General features: G+C 42.6%; 1 protein-coding gene across 2 annotated transcripts in view; it reads left to right on the forward strand.

Moving 5' to 3' along the window:
• Positions 1-323: 323 nt before the first annotated feature.
• Positions 324-23,690, forward strand: part of TMEM255B (transmembrane protein 255B) — a 73,746-nt gene continuing 50,379 nt past the window's right edge. For both annotated transcript variants that reach the window (XM_042806010.1, XM_042806009.1), the window contains exons 1-3: positions 324-470; positions 8,109-8,251; positions 12,868-12,930. In XM_042806010.1, coding sequence (XP_042661944.1) covers positions 419-470; positions 8,109-8,251; positions 12,868-12,930 — 258 coding nt within the window. In that variant the 5' untranslated portion in view covers positions 324-418. The remainder of the gene's footprint in view (positions 471-8,108; positions 8,252-12,867; positions 12,931-23,690) is intronic.

Below are 23,690 nucleotides of genomic sequence, written 5' to 3' on the forward strand. Positions count from 1 at the left end.
GGGCGAGTTGCAGCCCCGGGGAGGCCGAGGCGGGCGGCGGCTGAGGGTCGCTGGGCCGGGACACCCCCAGGGGAGCTCGCCCTTTCCCAGGCCCCGGGTGAGGAGGCACAACCGCGGCCCGCTCCCCGCCCCTCCCCAGCCCCGGCTGAGGCGCTGCCCTGACCCCCGCGGGGCTGCGGGCGGGCGCGGGCGGCGACACGGTGCCCGCCGGGGCCGCCCCGTCCCCCACACCCCCACACCTCCCGCCACGCGGGGCTGCGGGGACCGCGGCGGGGTGGGGGGGGTCTGGGGAGGGGAGGCAACCGCCGGTTCGGCGTGAGGGAACGACCGGCGGCACGTCCCACCCCCCGCGGGGCGGGCCCGCCCGCACCCCGCGGCTCAGCCCCGCGGAGCGGAGCGGAGGCGGCGGCGGGAGGTGATGGCGCCCACGCCCGCCGTGACGGGCCCGCTGGCCGTGCTGGACCCCACAGGTGAGCCCCGGCACCTGCCCCGCCGCCACTTTCCCGCCCCGCCGAGGGTGATGGGGGGGGGTGTGTGTGTGTGAGCCCCGCGGGCGCGGAGCAGGAGCTCGCCCCGGCGGCAGAGCGGGGGGCGGCCGCGGGGGGCTGGAGGGGAGCGGGGGGCTGCCCCCGCCCCGGCGCTGTGGTTATGCCGGGCGGGGAGGGCGCCAGCGGCGGCCGTGCCCGGGCTGTGTCCCGCAGGGCGGGGGGGGCACCGGGGGGTGGCAGGTTTCAGCCCGGTGTGGCCAGCGTGGGTCGCGCCGCCTCTCTCACCCGGGTGTTCAGACCCACCGGTTTGTCTCTGGAGCTTTCCGCCGCGCTTAATGAATCGCCGCGCGGGTGGTCGAGCGTTAGAACGAGGAGCTGTATACGGGACGTTACTAGAAAATTAATGTAGGAGATACGCCTCCTCGGCGAGATGAAAGTGTCCCGTTGCTTTGCTGAGGCAGGTGGAAGTGCCAGCGGGGTGCGGAGCTGGCGTGGGGCAGGCTGGTGGCCGCGACGGGCTTTCGGCTACTTCACACCCGACCCGGGTGGCAGCAGGTTTCTTTCCTCCCTTTTCTACTAATTCAGAGGTTCGTTGCTGAAGTGGCGTGCTGCTGTGTGCTTAGAGCACACATCCTGAAGAAATAAAAGCGTATCTGAAAGCAAGGACAAGTATTTGTGGGTTGGAACTAGATGACTTTTAAGGTCCCTTCCAGCCCAACCCATTCTACGGTTCTATTTCATTATTTCAGTGAAACTCATTAAAGTCAAGAAAAAACGGAACTTACTGCTAGGAATTACTCTGTGTAGTGCTTGAAAGGATAAACGGAGACTTTACTATGTACCCAAGAATCTTAAAAGACAGTTAAAAAAAATGTATTAGATCTTAATTTTTGTCTGAAATTGGAAAGAAGAATGGTGTCGGTGTTGAAAAGGTAGCAGTGAAAGATGTGCTGTAACTTAAAAATGTTTTCAGGTAAATAGTGGGAAAATAGGAATTTGTATGATAGCTTTAAACTAGTGATTATTAAATTATTTATTAATGAAACAGTTGCTGCCAAAGCAATTAAGTCATAGTGATACTGCATCACTTACTATAGCTATACTACATAGTATAGCAGGGTTTGTGGGTTTGTTTTTTTGTTTTGTATGGGTTTGTTTTTTTTTTTTTTTTGTAACAGAACAGTAGAAGAGCACAGTAATGCTTCCTGTGGTCTTGAAGATATAAGACACTTATGGATTCTTCCTCGACAAAGTCATAATAAAGATAAGAGACGGGCCTGATAAATGCTGCTATCTCGTGGCTTGCAACGAATGCTGTTGAATCTGGTTTAATTAGTTCAGCACTCTGGACAAGTCAGGCATTTAATCAGAAAAGGGAAAGTAATCACCAATAGCAGGTGTGAATATCTCTTTTCAACATCTCAGTCCATCACATTTAATTTTGGGAGGCAATGTACGATTAATTCAACTTCACTAGCATAAACCATTTTTGCAAATACACAATGAAAACTGTAGCCAAGAGAGAGATGGTACTGAAGTGAGCACTGCAGTAATTAGAAATTATTAATCTAGCTCCAAAGGTCTTCCCTTAAATATTTTCTCGATGGCAGCAAAGCGGCAGATGCCTTTGATACTGTATTCCTCTGTCTGTGGTGAATTTCTGCTTAAACCATCTTATTATATATAGTGAATGCCACTCTCTGAAACATGTCACGATTTTTAGTAGTATTCATAAGGTAATAAAAATACACTGTTTTTTTTTCTGTTACAAAAGTTTCCTCCCATATCTTTTCTTATATTAGGATGTTAATATACATGTGGCTGGAGCATTATTTGAAATAAGTGTTTCCATTTACATCAACTTAACTAGATCAAAGAGGAAGGTATGAAATTGTGTGGTGCTAATATTTAGCAAATGTGATTGTGATCCCAGCAAATTTCTACATCCTGCAGCGATTCTCTCCTTGCCAAAAATCATTCCACACTTTTTAACAGACTTTATGATGTTTGAAGCTAGATTTTGAAAGGAGTGGTGAAGTTAGCAAAGTATCATTGCCTTGTATAAATGTAGACTTTTTTTGAGTTAAATTTAAGATCATATGCAAGTTTTCTAAGGTTGAGAGATGCCGTTTCACTCTATTCTTTCTTTCCCGTGACCACTGGACGCATTCCACACCAGGGACATGTTTCATCATTAATTTGTTTTCTCTCCTTTCAAACTCACCCTTTGCTTCATTCAAATCCAGACCCTACCATTCACCATTAGATCCACCACTTTGCATTCTACCAGCAATCTGATCTATACCCTCCCCACAAAACCATTAATTTTCCATAGTCTTCCTACAAATCGAATTTATCCCCCAGCCATCGTGAACAGAGCATTGTAAATATAATTTTGTTTTCTGCAACTGATGAATGGACAAAAGATATTGATGAGTCCAGCAGAGCTTGGTCTTCAGCAGGCACTTTTCTCTTTTTACTCTCTGGAGGATGATCGCAATTTCTCTCCTCACGGGCTTTTCTGTCCCAAGGAGACAGCAGCCTAGTGTCTCTCCTTCTTGTCTTGATGGCCTTCTCTTTCCTTCCTTTGGGGTAGTAGGGCCAAGTGGCTCAAGCAGGTACTTTGTCTGACAGACGTTTAGCAAGCAAAGCAGAGAGTGTTTCTGGGACTGGTCCTTTTCTTGCGCAATTTAGGGCTGTGCCAGGCAGAGCACAAGCCAGTGATGTGGAAGCAGCATTACCTCTCTTAATTTATCTCCCAGTTTTTACTGTAGTGCCCATTGCTGCAGTATCAAAACTCGCTTACTACTTCGCTGGCCAAAATTGCTGAAGAATATTGCCAATAGAAGGTAGTAACATGTTTATACCTTCTATTGACCCCAGCCTCAACCTAGAGCTAATAAGGATATGATGAAAAGATTTCTTTCTACATGCTTGATTTTTGATATGCTTAATTTTTGATAAGAATTTGAAGCTATAACCAAATTGGAGTAAAGTCCAGACTGAGAGTTTATAATGTTCATACTGAATCGTTGTTAAAGGAGGTAAATGTCAAAATCAGTCTGAGAGTCACTTCAGTATTAAACAATTGGAAAACCAATAGCCTACATTAACTGTTTCCTATACTACAGGAATGTTGGTGCTGGAAGAAAATTCAATCTAGAAATACTGACAGCAACATTTCCTCTACTCTTTATTTATCTGCTATTCTCGTACATGGTCGGCCTTCGGTCCAAGCCCGGCCACAAAGAGCGTCAGGGAAGAAGGCTGGGCCAGCCCCTCTGCCTGTGCTGCAGAGGGGCCTCTGAGGGAACAGTCTGGCATTGGGTTTTGGCTGGTAGGTACATTAAAAACAGATCCAAAAAGACGCATGGCAACTGCTACAAACAGCAGTAAACAAAGACTCAAAAAATCTTGGGAGCCAACATGACCAAAATAGCAGAAGGGAGCTAATAGTAGCAACCCTTTGCAGCTGTAGCCTTTTTCATCTGAAGATATTATGCTGCTTTATGAATACTACGTAGGCCTCACAATATGCTGGTGGCTTATATGCATGTAATTATACAGATTTTGATAGATACAGCAAAGATTTTTATTGATGTGACTAAGGAAACCCAGACAGCCAGAGCAGAAACAAATTTAGACCTGATTTCTACCCATCTTCTCTGAGCACGTGGCAGTCTTTGAGAACAAGGTCTTGCGTGTTCCAGTCTTGGGACTTTCTGTGCTCTGCCTGTAAGTCATCTCTCCTAAGGGTGGAGTTTATAGCTAAGTACGTGTAGTTATGAGAGTTTCCAAACTGGAGTATGAAAAAGAAGAGATATGACTGGATATTTGCCTCTGATTTGAGATGGAAATGGTAAAAGATCAATGAATGTATGGATTGAAGGGTATCACATACGTAAACACCTTCTGGCATGTGTAAATTTCAAAGTCAAAATGTAGTTAAGTCCAAAAAATGACCCTGTAAATAATGACATCCTTTTCTGTTTTATCTCACTAAATCCATGTCCAGTTTACTCTAATTACAAATGAGAGTATGCTTTTCCTAAGGCATTTTCCAGCAAACTCAGTCTGGGCAATCAAACTCATGTCTGTCTTTTTTTGCACATCCTTATTGATAACCAAAACTCTGGAGGGCAGGTTGGACCCTTAGTTTATCTCCATGCAATCTGAGTAACCTTTGCTAGTACAAGTGTTACTTTGAGAAAAATGTGGAGGCTTGGCTCCTCAGGCACTTTTCATAAAAGCATTCAGTAGTTTCAGAAACACTTGGCTGAGGAGCGTCTGTGCCATTGGCTTTCAGAAGGTTTGCGTTCCTACGTCCCTTTAGAGTATGTCTACATTGCAGCTACAGTTTCATACCTGTGGATATGAGCACACATATCCAAGCCACGTTTAGTCTATCTGTCTTGACTGTCATAAAACCACAGAATCATAGAATAATTCAGGTGGGGAGGTACCTCAGGAAGTTACTAGTCCAACCTCCTGCTCAAAGCAGGGTCGACTATGAGGTCAGACCAGGTTGCTCAGGGCTTTTTCTAGTTGAATCTTGAAAACCTCCAAGGATGGAGAAAGCACAACCTCTTTGGGCGACCTGTTCCAGTGCTTGACTGTCCTAATGTTGATTTTTTTTCTTCTTATACCCAGTCTGAAACACTAATTGTATTTCAGTTTATGTCCACTGTCTTTTGTCCTCCTGCTGTGCACCACTGTGAAAAGCCTGAGTCTGTCCTCTTGAAAACCACCTCGTAGGCACTGGAAGACTGCTACTAGCGCTGCCAAAAGCCATCTCATCTCCTGGCTGAGCAAGCCCTGTTTCCTCAGCCTCTCCTCGTACAGCGAGTGCACCAGCCCTTGACCTTCTTTGGGGTCCTCTGTTGAATTCACTACAGTTAATTGATCTATTTCCTGTACTGGGGGTCCAAAACTGGGTGTAGTATGATATGAGGTCTAGAAAGTGCTGAATATTGGGGCATAGTTACTCCTCTGATCTACTAATGATGCTCCTATTAATACAGCCCCAGATGCTGTTGCCAGGGCACACTGCGGGTTCATGTTCAGCTCATTGTCTACCAACACCCCTGGGTTCCTTTTCAGCAGAACTACTCCCCAGCCTCGCATTCTCTTACCTGTATCATTGCAAGGCGTTATTCCTTCCTTTCCTTGGAGCTTTGCATTTGTCTGTTGGATTCTGTAAGGTTTCTGCTGGCCCATTTTTCCAGCCTGCCTAGATCCCTTTGAATGGGAACGCTGCCCTTCAGGGTACTGTCTGGCCCCCCAGTTTTGTGTCATCTGCCAGCTTGATGATCAGGCATGCTACCACTTTCTTTAAGTCATTGGTGAATACATTAAATGGGACAGGTCCCAAGACAGACTCCTATGGTACTCCATTTGTTACTGGCCTCGAGGTAGAGTACAATCCATTAATCACTCCCTCTGAGCCCAAGCATCCAGCTAATTTTTTAACCATCTGCTTGTCCACCCATCCAGGCCATGACATTCCCAACTGGGTTATGAGAATGTTCTGGGATACCATGTTAAAAACCTTGCTAGATTTAAGGTGAAAGACGTTGACTGCCCCACAAGTACCAGTCATTCTGTCATAGCAGGTGGCTGGGTTGGTCAGACGTGATTTGGCTCTGGTAAATCCACGCTGACTCTTGCCAATCACCTTTTCCTTATCTGCCCAGAAATGTCTTACAAGAAGATTTGCTCCGTATTTTTGGTCCCAGCCTTCCGTAATTATCTGAATTGTAGTTCCCTGAATCATCATTTTGGCCTTTTTTAAAGATAGGTGGAACATTTGTCTGTCTTCAGTTATTGGGGATTCCTCGATCTCCACGACTTACCAAAAATGTTAGGGTGTGTCAAGGCCATCAGATGTTATTTAAAACCTGGTAGATGTATTGAATGAATCATTTTAGTTTGCAGGAAGGGAAACTGATTTGTGGAGTTCCAAGTGCTTTCCCCTTTTGGCCATGTGAACTGGCCTTGAACCCCATACACCCAGTGAAGAACTGATTTATAATGAAGATCCACCCTCTTTCTGTGTCCCCAGTGACCCCCCATGGATTAACAGGGAATTTCCAGAGGCAGACAGCTGGGGTGCAGGCTGGAGGGGAGAAGTCTGTAGAGTCTTATGAATTATTTCTTGATCTTTATTGGGAAGATTTTGTACCTGCGGGTGAAAGAGACTTGCATAAGCTCGATAGATGGTATTTGTCTCCAGTAAAATTGTTTGCATTTCATACTAAAAGACTGGACCCATTTTGGCTCTACTGGAGAAATGTCAGCAAACGTGCAGATTTTTATTATAAATGCATTGATTTATTCATAGAAATTATTTGACTTAGTTTGCAGACATCATTAATCTAACTTGGCTTTTGAACTGTAAACATCTGTACTGAGTTACCTGGCTTTAAATTGGCCACATAACTCAAGTGACTCATTGTAAATGACTTCTGCTTGGTTTTTGACTTTCCTGCGTTTCCCCTGCTTTTGCTTACACCAGCACCCTCAGAGCCTGATCCACACGAGGCTGCCTGCCCCTCTCACCTACCCCTCTCTGGCGAGGGCTGTTGCCTCCAGTGTTCAGTGCAACCCCACAGCCTCTGCCTTATCCAGAGCCGGGGCGTGGGGGCAGCTTCGTGAGCCCGCGGAGGGAGAGGCGCTGGCCCCGCGCTGCGGCGGGGCCCTGCTCTCGCTGGGGCTCCGTGCTGCCCACCGGCAGCCTGGGGTGGCCCCGTGCTCCAGGGGTGGTCCTGCACGCTCTTGCCTTGTCTTTCAAAGCACAGACACCACCGAGGGGGACCACGGTTTGATTCATTTGGGTGCCTTTCATTGGTTAGGGTCACGTATCGATTGCCGGTTTTTAAATAAGTCTTACGTAAGTCTGTGCTGTGGGCTGGGGCTCTGATGTTAGTAACCTGGGGTTGCGGCTCCAATAAGCCACCACAGTAGCAAGGTTAAGTGGCCTGAAGGAGGCTGAAAGCAGTAGATGAGCCTGCTGTTTTTCACGTTTGGGTATCTGAATCCAAATCCCAGTGAGACTGAATGTAGTTCACTGTGCAGCTACTGTTCAAAAAGGTAGGCCTATGTATCATTACCTGATCAACTGTATTACAGCTTTGCTTCAGTGATACAGATTGGTTTGCTTACCCTAGTAAATATGAAGAGCACATTCGTTTTCATGATAGCATGCAGAGCTTCTGTTAATCTTGTTTAAAATATAAATTTTTATGTCTGTCCCATTAGAGTCAAATTGGCACTTCAGGTAGGTAAGTGTTTAAGGCCTGCAGGATCTGACTTATGGATGTGAGCAACACTTAATTATAAACATTACTGAAGACAAGGCATAATTATCATTGCCACTGACTTTCAGTTCAGCTTAATAAAAACTCATCTCATGCATGTACCTGATGTGTGTGCATTATGCTGAACTCTAGCTAATTGGTTTTTAATTCCTTCTGTTGTCTGCCAGCAATTTTCCTTAGTGGGAGAACAACAGTGGGTTAACAACAAAAAAGATTAACAGAAGAAATTCTTCCATTATTTTGTATTTGTTCTGCCATGATTGCAATGAAAAGCTCTCTTTCCTTTCCTCCCCACTCCCTACAGGACAATTTGCAAAAAGGAAGAAGACTTCGCTTTGGTTCACAGTCTCTCTGCTGGTAGTGTCTGTTTTCATACTGACCATAGGTCTGGCGGCTACCACAAGAACAGAAAATGTCACCGTGGGAGGCTACTACCCAGGCATTGTTGTGAGTACAGAAACCTATTTTAGACTGTTAGGTGCATCCAGATAAATGATTATCTACTGGATATGGGAGGTTCTGATTTATTTAAAAAAAAACAGAACAAAACAAAACAAAACAAAACCATAAAGAGTCTTGGTGCATTTTACAGAAGAGACATGCTCCTTTGTTTTGATCTAGTTGTAGTGTGTGATAAGGTAGGGGGGTAAACTCTGTTTTCCTGAAGTGCCCCAAAGGGGAGGCTGTTAGGGGGCAGAAGGGGGTCAAGGCTGCAGTGCACAGCAGTATGCTGGGCTCAGGGACCTATGTGAGAACCTGTGCTTGACTTCCCACTGATCTCTATTAAATGTGGGCATATAAGTGACTGGACAGTAGGCACGGGATAGATTTAAACAACTTTTTAGAGGTTTACTATTTTGATGGCAGAAGGAGCCACTCCGCTCTCGTGTCCATGTGCCAGGAATTCTGCTGGGTCCATTGCAGAGAAAGCCCCGTGGATGGGCATGTGGAAGCTTCTCCCTGGAGCCTCCCTAACATCCTCCTCTGCTGCTAGTCCTCTCGTACCAAATCTCCTTCCAAAATCCTTAGCCTTGTTTTTGCCTTGGGAACAGACCACTTAAACATGTTTCTGTGCTGGGCACAAGGTTTGAGTTGTGTCTACTTCGCCCTGTGGCACCTCTGTGACTTCTGGTGAGGAGTATCCCTGCTGGTTCAACCCCCGTGGCCCTTTCTGATCTCAGAAGAAGGGATTAGTTGTATTCAAAGGTATAGAAACCCCTGGAGTCAGAAAGAAATTTTAAATACCTGGGCTGAGTTTTAAAGGAGAGGAGTATGAGCAGTGAATAGAGAAAGGCTTATCTGCCTCATTTTGGTCTCCCTGAGCCAGCCAAGAGGAGGCAGAGTGTGCAAGGTGAAGAAAAGAAACTCATGTACTTACAGTTAAGCACCTGCTTGGGTGTGTGGCTTCACCACTACCAAAGTGTGTTGTAAGGTGCTGTTATTTCTTGTCCTCTATGGAAGAAATGCCCAGAGAAGAGGGATATGTATCCTTTAATACTGTGCATACATTTTGCATTGCCATTAATGATTTGCGAGTTAGAACTGTTCCTCCTAAGCAAGTCCCCTTATATCTTAGTGTCATGCTGAGAACAGGTCTTTCAGAAAGATAATTTTGGGATAATGATCTATAAGGAGTGGTGTTTTAAAAATAGAACAAAAAGTAGTTCTAAGAATAAAACCTGAAAAGAATTAATCTTCCTTTCATTAAGCTAAAATAGATAGATTAATACAGATGAAGGTCCCTTCTTCTTCCGTAATTTGAATTAAAATCTTTTAGAAGACCATATTATCTGCGTTCATCCTCCAGAAAGAAGTTTAATTTTCAAACTGTTGTTTTTAATAAGTATAATAAGTAATAAACCCATGTGCACAAAACAGGTTATTTCAGCATTTAGTTTCTTTTAAGAGTAACACAATGTCTGTTCACTCATCTGAAAAATATCATCTACTAAAATATTTTTTTTTTTTAAATCCTGGAGTCATTAATAACTAGATAGAATAGCTAGAATTTATCAAAACACTTTGAAAACAAAATCTTTTATTAATATTTTTCCCCCTCAAAAGACTGTTGAAGCTAAATAATTTTCATAAAATTCAGAATTCTTTTTGTGCGCATGTGATGGATTATTGAAGTAACTGAGAAAGAGTGATGGGTAATTGTCAGTGTAGACTTTATTAATACAGTGAACACCACAAACATTTAGCAAGAGTTAAAAATGCCATGCCAACCTGACATGGTATCTTCCCAAAAGCTTACTCAGAGGTGCAGGACAGCGCTGCTGTGTTCCTGCCTCAGTGCCAGAGGTTATCAACTCCAGTGCAGCATTGGCAGGTGGGCTATGCGATGGTTTCTGCTCCACCTCCACCCCAAGGCTGCCACCTCTTCCAGAATGAGCTGAATAACCTTCTAAAGGTGCTTCTCTTTGCCGCCGACAGTAGAGGGAGCTTAAAAAACCAACATAGCACTGATCCCAAACTTTTAGATACCTAAAGCTAGGGGAGTGAATTTGACGTTATATATTTAACTGGACTCAAAGAAAAGAAAGATTATGAGGACGGACAAATACAATTTTAATTGCAATTAAAAATAAGGTCTATTTCTCACAGAATTAATTAGTAAAATACTAACTTCAGAGCTGGTAGGTGAGATCTTAAACCTTCACTGACCTTAGGCAAGGGATTTTGGTCTTAAAAGGCATGCAGAATTAGGCCCTATCTTGCAAACACCTACACGTGTGAATAGGACTATCCACTTCCATAGATTTACTTGCATCTAGAAGTACTTGCTGAGCAGGGCTTCAGGGCTAGATCCATAATAAATTTAGGCTTCTGCTTAGTTCCAGCTGGCATCAAGAAGGGCTAGGTGCCTTAATTTTTCTGCATATGTGGTCACTTGCCATTTATTTTGGAAAAAGCTCTTTTCTGAGTTCATCTTTATGGTGCTCAGTATTATCTTCATGTATGTGTCCAAAATAATTGAATACAAAATATTTCTGTGCGCAGTTCCACTTTGGAAGGTGTCTGCATTTAGTAGATTACTGCTTGATTGTCAGTCTGGGTCTAGGGCTGTCTTTGTGGAATGGGCTGCAAAGCCAGAGTTGGAGCTTCTTCAGCCTTACTTCCTTATAAATATTGTTTATACTTAAGTATTCATTGCCACTTCTCTATGACTACTGCTTATATTATTTTCATTTGCTAATTTTATAATATTTCAACCAAGAGTCTACACGGTCCAATTTTCCCAGTCACCATATTGACCTGGTCTCCCAGAGTTCCCCACCCAAATAGCCTGTTGTCTAAACAGACAAAAAAGGTAGTGCATGTGGCTCTAAACCAATCTCAGCAGTGCCATGGCTTACATCTATCTGTGGTTCTCCTCCTTCTGATTTGATTGCTATTGTTCCCTATTTGATCATTTTTTTCTTTATGTGGATGATATTATTCTACTCTGTGTCCCCCTGCATCAGCCATAAATGGGCCTTTATGGATTGTTCCCGTTGGGATGAAAAATGGGGCTTGGAATCAGGTGTCATTTTGATGTAGTTATCTTAATTTACAAAGTTGCTGTCCCCTGAACAGAGTGTCCTTGCTCACAGTTCCAAGTCTTTCTCCTTTCCAGATGTCAGCATGAATGCACTTGGGCACTCTTTGTCTTTCAAGTCTCTACTTTTAGTCCTTGTGTCTCCCTTTCACATAAATCTTCCCAAAGCACTCTGTAGCAAATCTCCTTTTCCTACATTTGCTTTCTTGAAAGCGAATGACGGATTCCTGTTGTGATACTGAGCAAGTAAAGTGCTTGCAGGAGATTTGCTTTCTGCTGTGAGTGATTGTGCATAACAGCAAGGAGTTCACGGGCACTGCCCAAGCCCTTGGCTGGGACGTGCAGTCCTTAAAAACTTAACTTGTTTGGAGGAGAGGCCCTGAACCAGATTCAGAGACCTCATTCCGGAAAGGGGCTTAGATTCCTTAGCAGAAATGTCATGTCCCATCCATGGGGTAGGCTGAGTGGGAGCTGAGGGGGTAACGGGGGGTGAGTCTGGGCAGGGAGGAGTGTCAGCCCCAGTGAAGAGGGTAGCAAGGAGCGTGGCAGTGATGGGGGATCGAGACTAAGATGACCACAGGGCAGCGTGTGGCCAGGTGAGGCAAGGAGGGAGCGCTATGGAAAGAGCCTGTTGACACCTGCACTCCTGCTGTGGCTGTTTTGAGTCTGTGGCCAGCTACGTGTCAGGTGTGTGGCACCAAGGAGACCCCTATTCTCTGAGCCCACGTGAGCCCAGTGAGAGTCCTGACTCCAGGAAGGTCTGATAAAAGGCTGGTCTCATCAGCTGATGCTTTACCTCATGTTAACCACGAATCCAAGGAGTTTCTACCTCTCCAAACCCTCATGGGCCCATCAGAAGGAGGGGGCTTTTTCTGCCAGTCTTGTGTTGAAGCAGCGCTGGTAGGAACAGTAAGGCCAGCTTGCTCTAGCATCCCTTCCTCCTCCCTCTCCCGTGACTGTTGGTGCTGCAGCTGTCCCATGTTTAAACTAACCGTACTGGTCCTTTGGGCATGTTAGCAAGGACTTTTTTCTGGGTTGTTTAGTCAGTAAAATCAAATAAACCCAACCCTAAGGGTCTGAACTTGGGTCACTTGCGTGGCAGCAGCACGTCCATTTTTTGAGGAAAACTGCAGTTGCCTAAAGCTTTGACCTTTTCCAAAATAATGATGCATGGGTTAAATGTAAGTGTTCTTTCTTCCTACTTCACTTAATTTTTGCTTTACAGTGTGTAAAACTATACGTGAATATTGTAACAGTAGCCAGGTTATAGAAACAAATGTCTGTACAGACTTCTGTTTACTACATGACAAGTTTTGCTCTGAAATATCAAAGAACTGCAGTTCTAGTCATTCCCCATTATTTTAAATGATTTATGTCCAGCAGTACCTTCTGCCCTTTCCCCAACCCACTCCAGTTAGCCCATCTGTATGATACATCAGCTCAGATATCACTGTAATGCATTGATATGTTGACCAAATAAGCTGACCTCATGCATTTCTGTTGGTTTTGTTCTTTGCCTTAGCTTGGCTTTGGATCTTTCCTAGGGATTGTTGGCATCTACCTAGTTGAGAACAGAAGACAAATGGTAAGTAACAGCCCTTTTTGTGTTGTTTTTTTTCGTATCAGAATGTCTGAAAAACACAAAACCCAGGGATTTCCACTTGACTTAAAACTGCTGCATCTGCTTCAAAATGTTAGTAATTTGTTTTACCATTTCTGAGAAGTTTCAGAGAAGCATGAAGTGACTCCAATCTGTACAAGGCAAGGGAGGGCTTAACTTTTGACAGAATCAGCCTGTTCTTTTTTTACCTGAATTACTTTCCTTCTGATTTAGTGAGTTGAATCGACCCAGGGCAGGATCAGATGAGTGCCACAGCTTGGCCAGGACCATCTAGCTGGGAAAAGGATGGGGAAAGAGCCAAAAATCATGTGTTGTGCTAGTTTGGGCAGCAGTGAGCCACACATTCAGCTCAACTGTAAGAGGTGATCTCTTCCTGCACAGGAAGTTTAAGTCAGGAGCACTTTCCTGAAACTGTATGTGTTAAAAAGAAATAAAAAACCCAGAGCTCATGCTATCAAGATTCCCTGGCTAAGTCAGACAGGATCTGACGACACTTTATGGTTTGGTTTTAGATTTAGCTTGGCTTTGCAAACCTCTTGCTGTTATATATGTGAGCAAGTCATAGAAAGTCCTTGGGGCATCTGGGTAAAGGAAGGTGTAGGACTGGATTTGTGGAAAGTCTTACACTTTCCTTGCTCTTGGCAAAAAATAGCAGTGTCTTGGATGAATAACAACATGTCCGATGTGCACTTTACAGTAGACTGATTATAGCCAAGCATCATGAAATATGATTAATTTTATAATGCAGAGCCTTTGCTGGTATAAATCAAGATTGGTGTTAAGCTCAGAGGAGGAAATGATGGATTTACCTTGCTTTTTACTAACAAGTAACTACTTTATTTACAAGCAGTCCATTATGATTTCCTATTTTCTTGTTTGTAAATGCAGTCTTGTTCTCACTATTTGTAGGCAAACTTGAACTTCTTTCGTAATATCACTTTTTTTGCACTGCCTTTAAGTTTCAGTGGTGTATTTGCAAGTATTCCCCTACTTGTAACTTTTGTTTCTAGCTGGGTTTCCCAAAGGAATGAGATTTATAAAGCCATGGTGTTTTTCTGTGTCTTTCTCTGTTCCCCATTCAATTTTTTGAATATGTTGACCAATTTCAGGTGAGTTCAGCAGGGAGGTAGAGACTTCAAAGGTGTGCAATTCCTTCAGATTTCATGAAAATTCACAGGTGGGTAGAGAAGAGAATTATGAATTAGTTCCCCCATTAGTGGTAAAGGCTGCAATGTCAGCTTGCCTTTTGTTAAACGCTAGAGAATCCAACTAGGACATGACCTGTGAGACAAAAATCTGCAGCAGGCTAGGCCTCGTTAATTTTGCTACTAACAAACCAGTTTATTTGTTTTTAAGAACTATTGCCCCTGGTTTCTACATCAGAGGCCAGGATGAACAGCAGGTTCCAAGTTGCAGACTCAGTAGTGGGCAGATGAAAATAGCTTTGTCTTCCACAGCATTCATGCTACTTTGCTAACAGGCATAACATTTTAGGGTTGTTTTATCTTTCAGTTTTCCTCTAATCTGTCTCTTAGTTTTCTATTGCTTCTGTCCGTAGCAGAAAGTAAAATGGCTGAAAAAGATGTAAGGTGGGTAAGCAGCGATTAAATCATGTAATACTCAATGTGTTGTGTCATTTGCACAAGGACTGTGGAGAAATAAGTGTATGGTATGTTTGATAATACTGCCTGTTTGCATTTCCCAGCATGGAACGAGGAAAACTGCTTTCTGCTAATAACACTTAGTGATGATCTGGCTGTTGAAAGATTGGGTTTCTGGGGAAAAGAACAAGAAAATATCTAGAAAGTTTAATTATGCTTCTTGCCTTGAGTACCATCCACAGTGGGCTAAGCCTTTTAACACTGCCTTTGATAAGGCTGAGCTGCTTGTTTTCAAACATTATGGAAATGAGATTGAAAGGGTTTATGTCATACTACAACTGGGGGCAGTAATTATTCCCTAGGGTGTAACTGAGTTCATTTGATTGAAAGCTTTAACAAATTTGCAGCCATCAATAAGGTTGTAAAGACTTATATAAGCACAGAAATGTAACAGAAATGTCATATTCCTGTAACTAAAAATTCTATGCATTACAGGAGGACAAAAGAGGATGGGAAGAAAAAGAAATTGTTTACTCAGTTGCTTCTATTTTAACTAGACTTCCTTTGAGCAGTTACTGCAGTATAATTTCAGTTTAACCCAGTGTAGCTCTGACAATTGTCTGGCCCTTGTAATGACTCAATACTTTTTTTTTTTTTTTAAATTGAAAATGAATGTAGATTCAGTTACACTCGAAAAAAAATATCTCTTTTAAATTGACCTTTTCGCTGTAAATCTTTTTCTCTTTTTGTCTTGAAGTTCTATTTCCTTGTGACCTATCCTCTGTAAGTCCAGATTTATTCATGGTTGATGAAATGCTAAGTGCAATATGAAATATGTAATGATTAGCAGAAGTAGTACAGCAAAACCCCAGCACTCAATAAATGCGAGCACGGGGTCTGAGAAAGAACAAAAGCACAGTTAGGCAGAATGGACAATGGTTTGTTCTTAAAACACAACATTAATAACGTTGCACCTCTTTGACCTCGTTCTTGGCATCCCAGGGCCTGCAGTGGGAGTTCAATGTGCTGACCAAGGTATAACCCTTAATTCAAAGAAACTGCTGCTTGCAGAACCAGGCTCTGCCTCATTGACTAGCATGATTTCACTTCAGCTCTTAGCAATCATGCTTAGCTCTGCTGTGCAGAACTTGGCACCAGCAGAACAAAATTTCCCTTTGGCTAAAGATTTGCACAGTTTTTGGATATTTCTAACTAGCAAACAGCAGAGATGGAAGAATAATGTGTCGCTGCTCCTTTCTGCCTCTCTTGCCCCCTGCAAAGCAGGTCATGGATCAAAGAACAGACTATAGCTGTAAGTTGTTTTGTTCCAAAGGCATGCTTAGTGCAGCCAGATGGGTGGAAAATACAGTATTGCTCAAATCAAATGGATTTGATTGTAAGACATGAAGTGTCCTTGATTGTTTGCTTGCTTGCCATCTCTTCACGTTACAGTATAAAGTATTTCCAGTTAGAAAATAAGCTGCTGAAATTGCATACAGAGGTGGGGAAGGCTGGATGCACGGAGGGTTCACTGCAGCACACCTAAGCTGAGAGCAGTAAGCAGTGCTGAGGGAGTGCTGTAAAAGGTTTCTCCTCAGATAAATGTGGAGGTGGCATGAGCTAGCACCCAGAAACGAAGCATTCTCTAATGTGCAATGTTGATAAGACACCATGCATGTTGTTTTAGCTAACCCGATGGGTAAACCAAACACTGGCTCACAGTTTCCACTCGCACGTCTGTCCAATGACAGTCTCATCAAGCCATACTGTTTACAAGGCTGAAAATGAGCATGCTAAAACTTTGGTGCCTACAAGAGAGGTTGGGAGATGCAAGGGCACCGTAATAACTGTCAGGGTTTTGAACATTTACAGTATCACAGTGCTGCCTGCAGGAGCTCTCAGTAGGGTCATGGGAGTCACCCCAACAGCAGTGCAGCTACGGCAGAGAGCAGCAAAGGCAGGAGTGGGGTGGGAGGAGGTACAGGAGTGTAAAGGACACAGAGAAGATGGAGAAGGGTCAGAGAAGAAGGAGTGACCCCTCAGGAGGTGTGAGTTAGCACATACCTTGGTAGTACTTACGATGAAGACAGTTGTCTGCAGCAGGTCTGAGACCTGAATTCATCCATTACTGAGTCTTGCTTGTGTTTTCTTCACACTAACACACAGTTAATTTTCTTGCTGACATGTCTAGGATATACGCAGATATGAATCTAATGCTCAGCTAGCTCAACCTGGTCCTTGACTTGTTCAGAGAAGTGGTTGTAGTGATTTATCTGAGGAGACATTGCTTCTGACAAAAGCAGAATTTGGAAACATGAGGGAGGTTAAAACATGGAGATCTGCACACAAACAAAAGAGGCGAAGCTATTTCTTCAGACTTCTCAAGGGATGCTAAGTTTAGATGTCTTAATATGCTTTCTTCCCAATCTCTGACAACAATAATTAGATTTCAGATTAAGTTCTGAAAAGCAACTATAGCAGAAGTTGGAGAAACAGAACAGTAATTTTCTCTTCTGTTTTCAGTCGATAGACTTCCCTGACAATGAATGTGTTCCTACCCTGCACTGAGATGTATGTGAGCTAGTATTTCAGTATTATCGCTGATTATTTTCTTGCCGTTAGACTTTGCATCTGTTTCAGAAGAAAACCTTTTTTGAAGGAGTTACCTGTATGAGCCAGTTTTCAGAAGAGCCAGACCTATTTTGCTTTTCAAAACCAACATATCTTGTAAATAGATTATGTCCATCAGAAAATGCCCACTGGACATTTTGTGTAAAGGTGGTGGTTATTAATATGTACACCAAAGAAAAGATGATATGTATACCTACTCTGCTCTGTTCAAACATACTGTGCTACATTTACTTTTTCATGCAAATCAAACAACCTGGAAGAAACTGGCTTTAGTGCGGATTTGGATCAAAGGTACTAATTGCCAGTAGATTCCATATCACATATTAATCTAATTAAAGCAGCTTGTTTACATAAAAAGAAAAAACATTGAAATTCTGTAGATCTCCTGAGACCCTATCTGATGTTCTTGCACAAATAAATGGAAGAAGTCTTTACTGTAGTGCAGGGGAAAGGCAGATAATGTAAAGCCAGTCTTTGTCATTACCAAGGTATTATTTCTCCCCTGAACTCAAGCTTCTGAGAAAGTCAATAGCACTTCCTTTTTCCAGAGATTATTTGTGTCCTCATATTTGATATCGTTCAGGGAAAAACAATTGATGCTGATGTGATAATAGTGGAACAAATTAGCAATCATCCTTGTCTTGTTTAGCACCTTTAAAATGATTAAAAACTGAAAAGACCTACCTTTTCATCATAACTGTGCACTAGATTTTGTGGTGTGATCTAACTGCACATTTCAGAAACAGACAAGAAGATTTATATAAAGATAATCAGTATAGGATGACACTGACACTTGCATGAGTTTAGCATGTCTCTTCTTTAGACATCTGCATTTCTTTCAGAATATAACAGCATCTTATTAGCTGGTAAGATCAAGCAGCTTGTTCTTTGAAAGTGTCTTCCTGCTCTCTTATGCCTAGCTCTTAGACCTCTGTAGTGAGATGCCCTTTGGAGGTGTCCTGTTCTCTTAGGTTCTGGAAGGAGTCTTGAAGGGTGATACAGACTAGACACCGGAGTTGTAGATAGCCAAGGTGTGGTAGGAGGAGTCCCTAAATGACAATTGTATTTCTCTTCTATGATATTGAGGAGATTAAGAAAGATATCCTACTATAACTGCCCGGTTTTGAGTTTAGAGCAGAGCAGCCTATGTATAGACTGTCCATTCTCCTTTTGGGCTATGTTGAGTATTACCTGCCTTCTTTGACAAGAATCAGCTTTGTGAGCCCTTTTTAATCCTTTTTGGGAAGGATTTTGAATGTGATCTATCCATGGTAGGTCTAGGAAACCTGTGTTATTCCTTGAAATACATGAGAATGTTCAGCAAAGTCATGGGTAGAAGTGAGATGAATAACTGGAGATGTTTTGAAGGCTCGGTGACTTCAGCAGAAGAGAAGGAGGACAGGTGTGTGTCTGTGGGTATGAAAGCACCATCCAAACTGAAGGAAAGTGAAATTAAAAGAAGAAAGTTTTATGGGCAGTAAAAATGTAAATTGTTGAGAAGTTGTTTATAATTTAGTTATTATAATTTTATGAGAGACATTTTGCTGTTGTTAGAATTATATATTTCATGAATGAAGGACTGAGTAAAATATTTTGGAATTTTTTTGAGGCAATTCTTTGACCTTGTACATTTAAAGACAGGATTTCCAATTTGTGAATAATATCCACTGACACAGAGGGGTCTTCCTTCCCCCTCTTCCCTCCTTCCCTCCTTCTTGCCCACTTCTTCTTTTCCTCTTTCTTGCCCCAGACAGAAATCCAGTTTCCCCTGGATTGGTGGTGCTGCATGGGCTGCGAGTAGATAGGACTCTGTGGGAGGAGGAAACAAGACTTGTGCCTTTTGCTAGGAATAAAGTTTTCTATCAACTCACTATGCCATGAAACCATCGTCTAAGTGCTATCAGCGAGTTAAATGCCTGAAGATAGATAGTATCAATTTCTGCACTGTGTCTTGAGAACTTTGAAGTTCAGGGACTCAGAGACAAAAATAGATGCTCTCACTGTGTGAATTACCAATGGAAGCGTGGGGACGTTTCGGCTCTTCTCTGCCTAGTTCCTTATGGATCAGTGTTTCATGTCACGTGTCTACAGGTCTGTGCTTTCAGATTTCACCAGTGTAGATTCATCAGCTAGTCATGCAAATACTTATTTATATGTAAATATTAAAATACATAAATTTACTATGATATTATAAACATATAACATGTAAAATATGTTAACACTTACATGTATATGTATTTACAGCTGACATGTTCGGGCAGATAACTGGCATGATGACAAAAAAGTCAGTGCCACTATGCCACTGACACCATGTCTTTATTGTGCAAAGCGCTTTTTGCACTCTTTACAGATGTGTCTGCCAGCATGGTTTAGCTAGTAAAGCTGTAATGGGAAGTACAGTCAGGTCTGTGGTAATCTTTCTGTTCCACTGTCAGGGCTGTATCTGTCTGACCTACCTAGAGAGATGCCACCAAGTACATCCAGCTGCACTACCACAGTAGTTCTTTCCCTCTCATACAACCTTGTGCTGGTCTGTTGGTCGTACCAGTCCCAGGTCTTGCCCACACCAGGTTCCCCTGCTTGTGACCCAACACAGCATTAGCTCAGTCTCAGATAAGAAACTACCATGTTTTCACTGCTAACACTGGTAGAAAGAAACGGAAAATTTATTATAAAGGGGAAAATTTAGGAAAGAGAGAATTTGGCTTCTATTTGGAGAGCTTTTTTGGCAACCAGAATGGCTTCAGTTTGCTTCTGGAAGCTTAAATTCTATAGAAACAGAAGGGAGATACATACATACATACATACATACATATATATGTATGAAAATATGCATGCACCAGCATATCTTATCTTCAACACTCCAATCTTTAAAGGCTGGCACAGTTCTTCTGAGTCAGAGACGCAAGCCACCAATTCCGTTTAAGTCTTCTCTCTTATTAAGTGGAAATCTTTTCAGATGTGGTTCCTTTAAGATCTGTGCTTGGAAACAGCATACAGAATTAAATGCATAATAGGACACTTTTTAACTGCCAGTTTGGTGTCTTGTGGTGTTTATGTAATAAAAGCATTACTGTCACACAGCTGAAAACAAAAGTAAACTTTATGACCCATGAAATGTGTTTGTGGAACAATAAAGAAATCGATTACTCTCCCTAGCAAGCAGGAGCAGGAGACAAAAAGTCTCTGTAAGGAGTCTGGGTTAAGTGCTCATGTGTGCATGATGGAGAAGGTGAGGTGAGGTGTGCCCTTTGAAAAGGATGGTCGGTTTCTGAGCCTCTTGTTGAAGCACAAGATCAAATTAAACAAATGAGTATCCCTGTTGGCCAGATACAATCTTCCAGACTCTGCAGGTAGAACCTCACTACATGAAAGTTTGTAATTTAACTGTGATACATTTCTGATAGAGTGTGTGTCTTGAGAAACCAACACAGTCACTGAAACGTGAAAGAGGATTTGTAAAAACAGTAGCAGACTTTGGTATAAAAAAAGTTCCTGCTGCTAAAACAGTGTCAGCTGTAGTAGTCTTGATCTATGTCAATTACACCATTTTTTACCAGGAAGTGTAAACTTTTATGACACATCATATGCTATTTATTTCTGGTTTATTGTTCTCATACTGCTCTGAACAGCTGCCTTTGTTTAAATGTTGAAATGAGCTTATTCCATTTTAATCAATAAAAGAACGTCCATGAAAGGGAAGTATGTTATGGATTTCTATAATGTCAGCACTGCTGATCAGAGAATCTAAATTTATGTTTCACTTTTGTCCCCTTTCCTTTTAATGCTGTATTTAGTATTTGCTTCTTCACTGTATTTGATATCCTTAAATCTGTAATAGCTTTTAACCATTCTTAAACAAGTGCTTTTGTTGATGTTTGCAAGGGGGGATTCTTACTAGTTTGAAGTGCCTACTGGACTAAGGTTTGCTTAGGCTGGTTCCAAAACCATTAGCATTTCTCCAGCTGTGAAATCCAGCTGATGTTTTCTTTTTCCTTTTCTGTATAACATCACTCTGTCTTCACCAAATCCCAGGCATCCTTCCACATTACTTCCCTCCTCCCTTGCAAGTCCCAGGCAAATCACTGAAGGAAAGTTCTGGAGTGGAGAAGGGAAAGCACAAATCAGAGCAGCCAACATCAAGGAAATGAAAGAAGTATTGACAAGATGTTGGTTTTGGCAGCACAGGTACTTCATCATCTAGGCTCCCTCTATAGCCAGTGGTATAAAGGACAGGTACCATCAGAAGGTAGTTCATCGCATTCTACAAGAGGTGTAGAAGGTATCTGGAAGTATCTGACTCTCCGTTGGCTACAGAGAAGCACAGATAACCACCTGAGACAAATACTTTTATTTTAAGTAGCTGGAATTATGTATGATGCAATCTACCCCTTAGGAGAGTTTTCTTAGAAGCTTCACCACATGCAAACCACCACAGCTGGTACCACCCAGCAGCCTGGATAAGAAACTACTGCTTCACTTCAGATGGAGCACTGCAACATTCCCGTTTCAGAAATACATACTTAGGCTTCACACCCTGTACTTCTACTGAGGAGAGCCTAGCTGATTCCCGAATACAAGCCCATCTGCTTTGTGAAGGCATGCTATTCCCATTTTTTGTATCCCCTAGTCTATACTTACATCTCCACAAATGAATCAGATCATGAGGATATAATACCAAATGCTCCAATAATTTTGGTCTCAGAAGTAATCTGGAATCAATTCATGTAATTTGACATAGAATACACCAGCACATCCCTATGAAATAAAAAGCTAAAAATCACACAAATGTAAAAATACTAAAATGAATGAAAAATTATATTGCCAAAAGACAGCTCATGAAAGTAGTAATTTGGGGTTGCCAACGCTGATTCTGAAAATGACTTTGGAATAGAGAGACAAAGGAGTCGCAAAACCAGGAGAAGGTGGCTGGAGAGCAGTGTTGCCTGTAAAAGCACACTACATCTCAACTGCCTTGGGAAGCCTCGGTGCTCCTCTACCTGGCAGTAGGAAGCTGAAACAGAGGAAGGGGTTGATCATATAGTCAGCACCCTATTTAATAAGCTGAATGTAAAGTAGAGCAGCTATTTAAACAAATCTCTTTAAAAGCAGCTAAAACATGGGTGGAGCAGAGCGTATGTATGGCACCTGCTTGAACTAGAGGGGGTCGGTCATTAGGGTGGTTGAATCAGCTCAGACTAGGGAGAAAATGCAGCAGTGCTGTTTGAACAGGCTGAGTGAAGCTGAGATGTGCTGCTGCTAGAGGGAAATCAGTAACTGTGATAATGGCTACTGGGATATGAACAGGGATCCTCAGATGCTGTGGGGGCTTGGAAGAGCACTGATAATAAAACTAACCCTGCCCCAGGAAATTAAAAAAAAAACAAAACTTTTTTAGGTTGCCTTCTGTTTCTGTCTTGGAAAATGTGAACCAAGTACAGTTCGGTCTTTCTTCCAACATTGTTTTTAGTAATACCTGCTGGATTCCAGTGGCTGGAACTCCAGGACTCTCCCAGACTCCTGGGAGACCTGATAATGCATCATCAGTGGTGACATTTTTAACTGAGTCAAGACAAGCATTTACTCAGCAGTGAATGAATTATCTTGAATTTAGTATGTGTTTATTTACACATATATCAAATTTGTTCTCTGATTGCAATATAATGGTGACTCCAGTTCTGAAGTCTAAGTGCATAGAAACTGCTTGATACAGGTTACTTTATTCAGTAGATTGGTCATTCTAGTAAAGATTTGCTTTTAAAACAATTTGAAATAATTTCCTGGCTGCTTTAGGTCTGGTTTTGTAGCTGATATTAGGTTATGAGAGAAGAAAGAATGTATTAATCAGATAACCCTTCTCAATAACTGTTTCATGTTTCATAATGGCTATTGATTTAATTCCCATTCTTTCATTGCTTGAAGATCAAAGTACAGGAAAATTTGTCTCTATTTCATATAGCATCTTTCACAGAAATTGTATCTTCAAATGCTTTAGCAGGTTAGAAGAAAAAACAAAATAAAATACAGGAAGAATAGTGCAAAGTGGACTGGCATAAATTAAAGATTAATGCTCAAGAGTGCGTTTCTAGAGGGTGGAATCATCCGAAAGGCCTAGACTAGGGGACTGTCAGAATTACCATTAAAGGTTTTTATTTAGACAGTACAATGTTAAGGCAAAATGTTTCCATGCCACTTTTTGAGATAACTGGAGTTGCAAAAGATGTAAGCTGCTGTACTCAACACCTGTGGGAATGGCAGAGCGGCTGCTAGCTGTCGGGGAGCGGGGAGGGAGGGCGGGAGAGATGCTCCGGGCGTGGGTGGCTGGGGCAGCCTTGTGAGGAGCTTAACAGCAAGGGAACTAAGGGGCAGTTCTGAACCATGGGCTTTCATGGCAAGCAAAGGTGGCTGTGTGAGCCACCTCCTGTTGTGGGGCCCAGCACAGCCATCACGCAGCCCTGGGCGTGTGTTGATGTGATCAGGTGTTAATTTCCC

Source organism: Tyto alba, unplaced genomic scaffold (assembly GCF_018691265.1).
Source record: "Tyto alba isolate M040663 unplaced genomic scaffold, T.alba_DEE_v4.0 Super-Scaffold_45, whole genome shotgun sequence".
NCBI lineage: Eukaryota > Metazoa > Chordata > Aves > Strigiformes > Tytonidae > Tyto > Tyto alba.